At 47.6% G+C, this 12,610-nt stretch overlaps 1 protein-coding gene across 4 annotated transcripts in view; it reads right to left on the bottom strand.

Annotated features, from left to right (window-relative positions):
• Positions 1 to 12,610, bottom strand: part of LOC147103244 (homeobox-containing protein 1-like) — an 85,009-nt gene that overhangs the window by 44,454 nt on the left and 27,945 nt on the right. For all 4 annotated transcript variants that reach the window (XM_085962685.1, XM_085962686.1, XM_085962687.1 and 1 more), the window contains exons 3-4: positions 11,207 to 11,663; positions 10,728 to 10,813 (exon numbers count right to left, since the gene is read on the bottom strand). In XM_085962685.1, coding sequence (XP_085818811.1) covers positions 10,728 to 10,813; positions 11,207 to 11,655 — 535 coding nt within the window. In that variant the 5' untranslated portion in view covers positions 11,656 to 11,663. The remainder of the gene's footprint in view (positions 1 to 10,727; positions 10,814 to 11,206; positions 11,664 to 12,610) is intronic.

The raw sequence follows: 12,610 nt of genomic DNA, 5'->3' as shown, positions 1-12,610 counted from the left end.
ATCCCTTGTAAAATGTACATAAAATTTCCCTCCCGGGTCACATTTTGCAGCTCACATGTAAATAAAAATATTGAAGCTTACAGCTCAGAAGGATGCCATTAACTCTATCGTGTCTGTGCCAGCCCTTTGCTAGAGCAATCCAAAACTAGCCCTGCTCTCTCTCTTCATAGCCCTGTATTTATCCAATTGCCCCATAAAAGATGCAATGATCTCTGCTTAATCAAACCCAATGGCAAAGCATTCCATGCCAATCATCAAGTGATGGAAGGTGTCATCGACAGTGCTATCAAGCGGCACTTACTCACCAATAACCTGCTCACTGATGCCCAGTTTGGGTTCCGCTCGGCCACTCGGCTCCCGACCTCATTACAGCCTTGGTCCAAACATGGACAAAGGAGCTGAATTCCAGAGGTGAGGTGAGAGTGACTGCCCTTGACATTATGGCAGCATTTGACCGAGTATGGCATCAAGGAGCCCTAGTAAAACTGAAGTCAATGGGAATGGGGGGGGAAACTCTCCACTGGCTGGAGTCATACCTAGCACAAAGGAAGATGGTTGTGGTGATTGAAGGTCAATCATCACAGCCCCAGGACATCGCTGCAGGAGTTCCTCGGGGCATTGTCCTAGGTCCAACCATCTTCAGCTGCTTCATCAATGACCTTCCCTCCAACATAAGGTCAGAAATGGGGATGTTCGCTGATGACTGCATAGTCTTCAGTGCCATTCACAACTCCTCTGATAATGAAGCAGTCCATGTCTGCATGCAACAAGACCTGGACGACGTTCAGGCTTGGGCTGATAAGTGGCAGGTAACATTCGCGCCACAGAAGTGCCAGGCAATGACTATCTCCAGCAAGCGAGAGTCTAACCACCGCCCCTTGACATTCAACGGCATTACCATCGCCGAATCCCCCACTATCAACATCCTGGGGGTCACCATTGACTTAACTGGACCAGCCACATAAATACTGTGGCAACAAGAGCAGGTCAGAGGCTGGGTATTCTGCGGCGAGTGCCTCACCTCCTGACTCCCCAAAGCCTTTCTACCATCGACAAGGCACAAGTAAGGAGTGTGACGGAATACTCTCCACTTGCCTGGATGAGAACAGCTCCAACAACACTCAAGAAGCTCGACACCATCCAAGACAAAGCAGCCCACTTGATTGGCACCCCATCCACCACCTTAAACATTCACTCCCTTCACCACCGGTGTACCGTGGCTGCAGTGTGTACCATCTACAAGATGCACTGCAGCAACTCGCCAAGGCTTCTTCGGCAGCACCTCCCAAACCCGTGACCTCTTCCACCGAGAAGGACAAGGGCAGCAGGTGCATGGGAACACCACCACCTTCAAGTTCCCCTCCAAGTCACACACCATCCTGACTTAGAAGTATATCGCCGATCCTTCATTGTCCCTGGGTCAAAATCCTGGAACTCCCTACGTAACAGCACTGTGGAAGAACCGACAGTGTCGGCGGGAATCCTGAGCGGCAGAGCGGGACTATAAAAGTCCCAGAGACCAGGTAAGGCCTCACAGCGTCGGCGGGAATCTCGAGCGGCAGAGCGGGGCTATAAAAGTCCCAGAGACCAGGTAAGGCCTCACAGCGTCGGCGGGAATCTCGAGCGGCAGAGCGGGGCTATAAAAGTCCCAGAGACCAGGTAAGGCCTCACAGCGTCGGCGGGAATCTCGAGCGGCAGAGCGGGGCTATAAAAGTCCCAGAGACCAGGTAAGGCCTCACAGCGTCGGCGGGAATCTCGAGCAGCAGAGCGGGGCTATAAAAGTCCCAGAGACCAGGTAAGGCCTCACAGCGTCGGCGGGAATCTCGAGCGGCAGAGCGGGGCTTTAAAAGTCCCAGAGACCCAGGCAAGGCCTCACAGCGTTGGCGGGAATCCTGAGCGGCAGAGCGGGGCTTTAAAAGTCCCAGAGACCAGGTAAGGCGCACCAATCTCCAGTCTGGAAGGAGAGAGGTAAAAAGTAATCCAAGTGTGACGTCACCAGAAAGCGGGTAAGTGATTGGTTGGTAAGTATTTCTCCCTTTTAAGCTTAAATCTCTTTGGTTTATAGTTTCTAAGGTGTGATATTCACCATCTGGAATCGGGGCAGAGGATATTTAAGAATAATATTAATAAATGTAATTAATTACATAGAATGGGAGATCAGGCGATGTGTTGCTGCTGCAATATGTGGGAGCTGGTGAACACCATTGATGCTCACAGTGATCACATTTGCATTAAGTGTTGGCTGCTCGAGGAACTCCGGCTCCGTGTTGAAGAGCTGGAGTCCGAGCTTCAAACACTGAGACACATCAGGGAGGGGGAGAGTTACCTGGACTCTGTGTATCACGAGGTAGTCACACCAATTAGACTAATTAATTCAGATGTAGTCCGTGGCCAGGGTCAGGATGGTGTGACTAGAAGTGAGGCAGGTACGGGGATCCAGGAGGTTGTGTTGGAGGAGCCGCAGCCCTTGCACTTGTCCAACAGGTTTGAGGCTCTTACTCCCTGTGGGGACAGGAGCAGGGACTGCAGGGAGGATGAGCAACCTGGCCACAGCACCGTGGAGCAGGGGGCCATTCAAGTTGGGGGGGGGGGGGGGGAAAGTTAAAAGAAATGTTGTAGTGGTAGGGGATAGTATCGTTAGGGGGATAGATAGAGTTCTTTGCAGCAGAGAGCGAGAGTCCCGAAGGCTGTGTTGCCTGCCCGGTGCCAGGGTTAAGGACATCTCCTCTGGACTGGAGAGAAACTTGGAGTGGGAGGGGGAGGATCCAGTTGTCGTGGTCCATGTTGGTACCAACGACATAGATAGGACAAGGAAGGAGGTTCTGCTGAATGCGTGGCTCAAAGACTGGTGTGGGAGAAATGGGTTTTGCTTCCTGGGACACTGGCACCAGTACTGGGGCAGGAGGGAGCTGTTCCGTTGGGACGGGCTTCACTTGGCCAGTGCTGGGACTAGAGTCCTGGCGGATCATATAACTAGGGCTGTAGAGAGGGCTTTAAACTAACTAGTGGGGGGGGAGGTTCCTAGAGAGCAAATAATAAAAATGACAACAGAGAAGGTCATAGACTTAGGTAATAGTGGGGAAATTAAAAACCAGAACGTGTCAGGAAGGGGCAGAAGGTATGGAGTAAAAGGTAAAGTAATAAAAAGGGCAAAAGCAGGAACTAAGTGTCACAAAACATCTTTGAAAGTTCTCTATCTGAACGCACGTAGCATTCGTAACAAAATAGACGAGTTAATGGCACAAATAACTACATATGGGTATGATCTTGTGGCCATTACAGAAACATGGCTGCAGGGTGACAATGCCTGGGAATTAAACATACCAGGTTATTTAACGATCAGGAAGGACAGGCAGGAAGGAAGGGGAGGTGGGGTGGCTATGTTAATAAAGGAAGGAAGGAATCACTGTAATACAGAGAAATGATATTGGGTCAAAAGATCAGGATAATGAAACAGTTTGGGTGGAAGTAAGGAATAATAAGGGGAAAAAAACTAGTGGGCGTAGTCTATAGGCCTCCGAACAGTGGCAACTCTGTTGGGCGGAGTATCAATCAGGAAATAGTTGAGGCTTGTAATAAGGGAACATCTATAATTATGGGGGATTTTAACTATCATATTAATTGGACAAATCAAATTGGGCAGGGCTGCCTTGAGGATGAGTTCATTGAGTGTATTAGGGATGGGTTTCTTGAGCAGTATGTAACTGAACCGACCAGGGGGCAAGCAACCTTAGATCTGGTTCTGTGTAACGAGATGGGATTAATTAAAAATGTCCTAGTAAAGGATCCCCTTGGAATGAGTGACCATAACATGGTTGAATTCCATATTCAATTAGAGGGCGAGAAGGTTGGATCTCAAACAAGCGTGCTAAGCTTGAATAAAGGAGACTATGAAGGTATGAGAGCGGAATTGAGTAGAGTGGATTGGGAAAATAGATTAAAGGGTAAGACGATACATGATCAGTGGTGTACATTTAAGGAGTTATTTTACAACTTCCAAAAAAAATATATTCCACTGAGAAGAAAAGGTGTAAAAGAAAAGACAGCCATCCGTGGCTAAGTAAAGAAATTAAGGATAGTATTCGACTAAAAACAAGGGCATATAAGGTAGCCAAATCTAGTGGGAGGATAGAGGATTGGGAAAACTTTAAAAGACAGCAAAAAATAACAAAAAGATTGATTAAGAAAGGGAAGATAGATTATGAAAGTAAATTAGCAAAAAATATAAAAACCAGATAGTAAGAGTTTTATAGTTATATAAAAAGAAAAAGGGTGGCTAAAGTAAATGTTGGTCCCTTAGAGGATGAGACTGGGAAATTAATGGTGGGAAATATGGAGATGGCAAAAACACTGAATTAATATTTTACATCAGTCTTTACAGTAGAAGACACTAAGAATATCCCAACACTGGACAAACAGGGGGCTATGGGGGGGGGAGGAGCTAAACACGATCAAAATCACTAAGGAAGTGGTACTCGGTAAAATAATGGGACTCAAGGCGGATAAATCACCTGGACCTGATGGCTTACATCCTAGGGTCTTGAGGGAAGTGGCGGTAGGGATTGTGGATGCATTGGTAATAATTTTCCAAAACTCCCTGGACTCGGCAAAGGTCCCGGCAGACTGGAAAACTGCTAATGTAACACCCTTATTTAAAAAAAGGGCAGTAGGCAGAAGGCTGGAAACTATAGACCGGTTAGCCTAACATCTGTGGTAGGTAAAATTTTGGAGTCCATTATTAAGGAGACAGTAACAGGACATTTGGATAATCATAATTTAATAGGACAAAGTCAGCATGGTTTTATGAAGGGGAAGTCATGTTTGACAAATTTGCTGGAGTTCTTTGAGGAAGTAACGTATAGGGTGGATAAAGGGGAACCAGTGGACGTAGTGTATTTAGACTTCCAAAAGGCATTTGACAAGGTGCCACACAAAAGATTATTGCTTAAGATAAAAAATCACGGGATTGGGGGTAATATTCTGGCATGGATAGAGGATTGGCTATCTAACAGAAGGCAGAGAGTTGGGATAAATGGTTCATTCTCAGACTGGCAATCAGTAACTAGTGGTGTTCCGCAGGGGTCAGTGCTGGGTCCCCAACTCTTTACAATCTATATTAACGATTTGGAGGAGGGGACCGAGTGTAACATATCAAAGTTTGCAGATGATACTAAGATGGGAGGGAAAGTAGTGAGTGAGGAGGACATAAAAAACCTGCAAGGGGACATCGACAGGCTAAGTAAGTGGGCAGAGATTTGGCAGATGGAATACAACACTGGAAAGTGTGAGGTTATGCACTTTGGCAGGAAAAATCGTAGAGCAAGTTATTATCTTAATGGCAAGAAACTGGAAAGTACTGAAGTACAAAGGGATCTGGGGGTCCTGGTGCACGAAACTCAAAAGGTTAGTATGCAGGTGCAGCAAGTGATTAAGAAGGCCAATGGAATGTTGGCTTTCATTGCTAGGGGGATAGAATATAAAAATAGGGAGGTATTGCTTCAGTTGTACAAGGTATTGGTGAGACCGCACCTGGAATACTGCGTACAGTTTTGGTGTCCATACTTAAGAAAAGACATACTTGCTCTCGAGTCAGTACAAAGAAGGTTCACTCGGTTAATCCCGGGGATGAGGGGATGGACATATGAGGAGAGGTTGAGTAGATTGGGACTCTACTCATTGGAGTTCAGAAGAATGAGAGGCGATCTTATTGAAACATATAAGATTGTGAAGGGGTTGGATCGGGTGGATGCGGGGAAGATGTTCCCGATGATGGGTGAAACTAGAACTAGGGGGCATAGTCTTAGAATAAGGGGCTGCTCTTTCAAAACTGAGATGAGGAGGAACTACTTCACTCAGAGGGTGGAGGTCCATGGAATATGCTGCCCCAAAAAGCTGTAGAAGCTACATCATTACATAAATTTAAAACAGAAATAGAGAGTTTCCTAGAAGTAAAGGGAATTAAGGGTTACGGGGAGCGGGCAGGAATTTGGACATAAGTCTAGGTTCGGATCGGTCATGGCCTTGTGGGTAGCGGAGCGGGCCCAGGGGCCGTGTAGCCTGATCCTGCTCCTATTTCGTGTGTCTAATTCTGTTAGATTCAGGAGATGGTTCTGTGATAGTGGATTGGCGGTTAGGATCAGATCAGCCATGATCTTATTGAATGGCGGAGCAGGCTCGAGGGGCCGATTGGCCTACTCCTGCTCCTATTTCTTACGTTCTTATGTTCACCACATGGACTGCAGCGCTTCAAGAAGGCAACTCACCTTGCTGGCCTTGCTCGTGACACCCACATCCCATAAAACAAATTTTTTTAAAAATACTCCAGCAACCCACTGCATAAAAACTGACCCTCAACTGCACTTTAATAAATGTCCATATGCCGAGTTAGCCCCTATACAGTGCTGCAGGTATTTCCCTGACTGACAGGTGACTGCATTCTCAACACCCACCCCATCCAACACTTCACCCAAGAGTCCACCGACATGCCTCTATCTTAAAAAGCACTGTTCCATCCTATTCTCACTCTCATATGCTATGAATCCCATCCATTAAACACAGTAATAATAAATTGATATAAGAGCACAAGTGAGGCTTACACAGCACACCTTCTCAATAGCACTGGATCAGTGTCTCAGTGCAAGGGTACGCCAAGCAACGCAGAGATACAGGGAATGGAAGGAAGGGGAAAGGGACAACGTGGCTAGAGGGAAGAATGAGGGGAGGGGGAGGTGGTGGAAAGAAAATAGAGCAAAATTAAAGTTTTAGCCTTTGGAAAAATGAAAATGTTTTCAGTACCTTAATTTGACTAGTAAGACAGGATTCATCAGTGGACACACTGTCTAGTTCCCCCAATTATTAAAAACTTAGGGTTCAAACTGCTGCCGGACCATTTGGGTTAACTGTGCTGGACAACTGAAGTCACACTATTGCTTCCTTGAGGTTGCGACTTAGACTTTTGAGAGGTGTTGGGTTAATGTCATGCACAGAGTAACCAATGTCTACTGCATTGTTTTTCCTAATGTCTTAATTTTTTTTATTCATTCATGGGATGTGGGCATCGCTGCCCATCCCCAATTGCCCTTGAGAAGGTGGTGGTGAGCCGCCTTCTTGAACCGCTGCAGTCCGTGTGGTGAAGGTACTCCCACAGTGCTGTTAGGTAGGGAGTGCCAGGATTTTGACCTAGCAACGATGAAGGAACGGCGATATATTTCCAAATCCCAGAATTCAAATCACTATCATCCAGGGATACAATGCACTAAACTGGGAAACCAACAATTTCTTTTTTAAAGTGCTTATAGCACTATAAACAGAATAGGGGAAGGGGAGGTGATGGGAGCGAGGGAGGGGATAGCAGGGAAGGGATAGAGGAGACAATGGGGAGAAAAAGGGTGGGGAGGAAGCAAGAGGGTCAGGGTGAGCAGGGTGACACCGTGGGTTGCAGGCTCCAATTTCCTTGCATTTGTCACAGGAAAGTGTTAATTCGCTGTGGTAAACCACTTATATCGTTCACTATCGTTACACTATGGTTATCACTGTTTACACTGTTGTATCACTACACAAGGTCACCTCTTGTCACGCTGTTATACCTGGGCTGACCACAGCTGACTCCGCCCATGGCTCCGCCTGCTTGCCCAGGTATAAAGGTGGTCGACTGGCTGGTATTCCTCCTTGTTGGACCCGATCACCCACGAGGGTGGGCTCTGTTATTTAGCCAATAAAAACCTATAGTTACTTTCTTAACTCGTCGCTTTTCATTGAATGAATTGATAGGTATATCAATTTTATTGGCTAAATAACAGCGCCCACCCTCGTGGGTGATCGGGTCCAACAAGGAGGAATACCAGCCAGTCGACCACCTTTATACCTGGGCAAGCAGGCAGAGCCATGGGCGGAGTCAGCTGTGGTCAGCCCAGGTATAACAGCGTGACAAGAGGTGACCTTGTGTAGTGATACAACAGTGTAAACAGTGATTATGGAGCTTCCCCTCCCCCACTGTCCAAAGGCGCTGAAGAGAACCCTGGGGCTCTTCGCCTACTATGCCCAATGGGTGCCGAATTATGCGGACAAAGCCAGACCCCTCATGAAGTCCACCTCCTTCCCCCTGACGGCAGAAGCGTGCGCAGCCTTCTCCCTCATAAAGGGAGACATTGCTAAGGCCACAATGCACGCGGTGGATGAGTCTATCCCTTTCCAAGTGGAGAGCGATGCATCCGACTTCGCCCTAGCTGCAACCCTTAACCAGGCGGGGAGACCTGTGGCCTTCTTCTCAAGGACCCTCCAGGGCCCTGAGATCCAACACTCTTCGGTCGAGAAGGAGGCCCAGGCGATCGTGGAGGCAGTACGACGCTGGAGGCATTACCTGGCAGGCAAACGATTTACCCTCCTCACCGACCAGCGTTCGGTCGCTTTTATGTTTAATAACAAGCTGAGGGGCAAAATCAAGAACGACAAGATCTTGAGGTGGAGAATCGAGCTCTCCACCTATGATTATGATATCTTGTACCGGCCTGGTAAACTGAACGAACCCCCAGATGCTCTATCACGAAGTACATGCGCCAACGCGCAAATTGATAGACTGCAGACCCTCCACAACGACCTCTGCCACCCCGGGGTCACCAGACTTTACCACTTCATTAAGGCCCGCAACCTGCCCTACTCCATCGAGGAGGTCAGGACCATGACCAGGAACTGCCAAACCTGTGCCGAATGCAAACCGCATTTCTTTAGGCCGGACAGAGCAAGCCTGATCAAGGCCACCCGCCCCTTCGAGCGCTTGAGCATCGATTTTAAGGGGCCCCTCCTGTCCTCTGACCATAATGTGTACTTCCTCAACATCATTGATGAGTACTCCCGTTTCCCCTTTGCCTTCCCCTGCCCAGACATGACCAGTACCACGGCCATCAAATGCCTGAATGACCTCTTCGCCTTGTTCGGGTTCCTGAACTATATACATAGCGACCGGGGCTCATCCTTCATGAGCGAGGAACTTCGCCAGTTCCTACTAGCGAGAGGTATTGCTGCAAGCAGGACCACCAGCTACAACCCCCGAGGGAACGGCCAGGTGGAAAGAGAGAACGCGACTGTCTGGAAGGCTGTTCTCTTAGCCTTAAAGTCTAAGGGCCTCCCAGCCTCGCGCTGGCAGGAAGTCCTCCCGGCAGCGCTGCATTCCATCCGGTCACTGCTGTGCATGGCCATTAACACCACCCCCCATGAACGAATGTTTGTTTTCCCCAGGAAGTCGACTACGGGAACCTCGCTACCAACATGGCTGACTTCTCCAGGGCCCGTCTTGCTGCGAAAGCACGTGAGGGCCCATAAAGCGGACCCCCTGGTCGAGAGGGTGGACCTCCTGCACGCCAACCCCCAGTACGCCTATGTGGCATACCCAGACGGGCGGGAGGACACAGTCTCCTTACGAGACCTTGCACCCTCGGGCACCCCTGAGACACCACCGTTACCCCCCACCACCCCCCCAAATCCAGCCCAGGTAGACGGCATGCCGGAACCCCACGAGCCTTCACCGACCACGCAGACACCAGCATTAACATCGGATACTGCACCACCGCCGCCGCAACGATCAGAAAGACTTACGAGGCCTCCGGACAGACTGACATACCCGAACTGGTAGTACACTTCACCCCGCCGGACTCAAATTTAAACAAGGGGTGAATGTGGTAAACCACTTTTATCGTTCACTATCGTTACACTATGGTTATCACTGTTTACACTGTTGTATCACTACACAAGGTCACCTCTTGTCACGCTGTTATACCTGGGCTGACCACAGCTGACTCCGCCCATGGCTCCGCCTGCTTGCCCAGGTATAAAGGTGGTCGACTGGCTGGTATTCCTCCTTGTTGGACCCGATCACCCACGAGGGTGGGCGCTGTTATTTAGCCAATAAAAACCTATAGTTACTTTCTTAACTCGTCGCTTTTCATTGAATGAATTGATAGGTATATCACTCGCAACACTGAGCAACCCCTTGCCTCGTCTCACCATTCCATCCACCTCCTCCCACCAGAAAGAAATGAAAAAAAAGGCAGAAGAAACAGAGAGTAAAGGCAACAGGAAGACAAGAGATAAGATAGACTCCAGCTTACCGTGAGCAACATCAAATGAGATCCACTAATATTAATAAATAAAAGTCTCACATCTACTTTGTTGCTCACAGTAACCCTTCAGCTGTCATATTTAAAGTATCAAATAATTTTTAAAAAAAGAGAAAGAAGGACAATTATTTTGTGCTGATTTCTACTGAGCTGGAGCCAGGAATTTACAAGCAGTTGCCAATCTACAAACTACAGGTATATATATATATATAAAAAATTCACCAGCAGAATTCATGCTAATTTTTCTAATTTCTTAAGAGACAACTCAACAAGCAAGACGCTTTGCAGCAACTGGGAAAAATGGACACAAACTATCTTGCTCAACTCCATACATACCCTCTTATTGGCTGAGCACAAAGGGGCACTGTTATTTGAAGCTGTGCTAATGTCCATGGCCTATTTATAAACTTGTCAATGAATGAGAAAAACTGAGGGAGCCCAGTACAGGGGGGTCCGATTAGAAATTGACAACAGGATATCTTCCCCCTAAGATAGGCAGTTACTTTATTGTAATTTAATTTTATGCCTGATTTCAGGAACAGTACAAAGCACAGACAATACAATACTTCAAAGAATAACTGACCTCATAGGCAATGTCTGCCCTTTCTGTCTTACCTGTGACTTGCCCAACTACAGCCTGAGAAATCCTCCGATTGGCTAAAAATGCTTTGATTTCTTCTTTTACTGCATTGCTGTCCCTTCTGAAAAAAAGGGAATATGCTCATTGATTTTTAGTTTGCTTTATTATTTCCTCTCGTTTACCCTCCCCCGTTTGTTCAGACTACTCATCCCCACCGGATTCCCTGCTGCCAGCAACCAAGCCCTCGAATATAGTGCCACCATCAACGCTGCCCCTTCACTGGCCAACAAGAGGTGCAATTCAGACAATGCCTTGGTTTTTTTTCTCTCTCCCTAAAATGGCAACACCTCTTTCTGCATTGCAATCCCTCTAAATAGACTCGGCAAGAAATGACAAAACTCAGGCTAAGATGGATAGATGCAATTCAATCCATGACTTTTTAAAGAGTTGAGGAAGTGCGAAGTCCTGTAACTATCCTCAATATTTATGTAACTACATGGGCTTTCCACATTACCTCATGTACTCCTCCACTTTCTCCTCCAAGTCTGCATCATCTTCTCCTGTGTCAAAACTATATGACCTCTGACTCCCACTGTTCTGGTAGCGCGGAGACAGTGTTCCACTGGCAACAAGTCTCTCACTTGCTGCGCTTTCTCGCCCTGTGTGGCTTGCATTGTAGGGTGGAGGCGATGTGTCATAGCTATTACTAGGTGACGGTGATTGCGCTATACTTTGAGTCTGTGTAGCAGCAGAAGCAGTTGAAGAGGATGCTGAAACGTTGTTGCCATAGTTACTGCTGTAGTTGGGTCGCCTAACAAATTTGTCATTTTGCTCCTGGTCGAGCCGTTCCATTGTTTCAAGTGCATGAATGATTTCGTGTTTAGTCATTCCTGATCGGCGCAGGCGCTGGAGAAGATCAATTTGTTCAATAGTGTATCGGGGCTCATCATTGTAGTAAGACATGATGTCATCTGTAAAGAAGAAAATGTAACAGATCAGTGATTAAGTAGAAATACTGAGCCTGGGGATGTCCAATAACTACATTATTTTCACTCTTCTTGATCAAAATTTTCATTAACCAATTTCTTTGCTTTTCCTTCACTTCTCTTTATCACTCCATGGGTGCAGTCACCTCAGCCGAGTGGATATTCTCGATATCCGAGTCTAGACAACGAATGCTGTCAGGCTCTTCGCCACTGCGGGACATCGCAGCCGAACCCACGCCTATCCTCAGCTGGCATGCGCACACTCTTACTTTCTAGCAAGGGTGGTTACTGGATAGTGATCAGGAGCAGGAACACTGACTAACTTTCCCTTCTCAACCCAACTGTGGCACCCTATGCTACTAGCCTGGCTGAGATCTGCGAACTCATAGAACAGAAATTGAAACTGGGACCTTTTGGTCTGTGTGATTTAGTGCTTGATACGCTTATCAATTACTTCATAAAAGGTGATGAGTCGAAGAAGAGATGATGAGTCGAAAGAAGAGATGAATAAGGCTTTTATTAGCTAAGAAGAGACCATGCTTCTTCGTGAGTGACTGAACAAGTCTGAACGAAACCCACACAGTGGTGGGTGGAGTCAGCTGAGGCATGCCTCCATACACAGCGCCACCCAGAGGTGGCAATATACAATACAGTGGTTTACCACATTCACCCCTTGTTTAATGTGAAGTCCGGCGGGGTGAAGGGTACTACAAGTTAAGTCTATCAGGAGGCCTTGTCTGACGTCCTGATCGTCGTGGTGGCGGCGGTGGTGTTGCAGCATCCGACGTCGGGTCTGGTGTCTGGGTGGTTGGCGAAGATTCCTGGGGCTTTGGCATGCCGTCTGCAGGGGTTGGGTTGGGAGGGGTGGTGGGGGATAACAGTGGTAAGGGGGATAACGGTGGTAAGGGGGATAACGGTGGTAATTCAGGGGT

Source organism: Somniosus microcephalus, chromosome 20 (genome assembly GCF_052327205.1).
Source record: "Somniosus microcephalus isolate GS21.2 chromosome 20, FLI_Smic_1.0, whole genome shotgun sequence".
Taxonomy (NCBI): Eukaryota; Metazoa; Chordata; class Chondrichthyes; order Squaliformes; family Somniosidae; genus Somniosus; species Somniosus microcephalus.
Note: the sequence above shows the minus strand (reverse complement) of the source record. Positions and strands in the feature narration are given on the sequence as shown.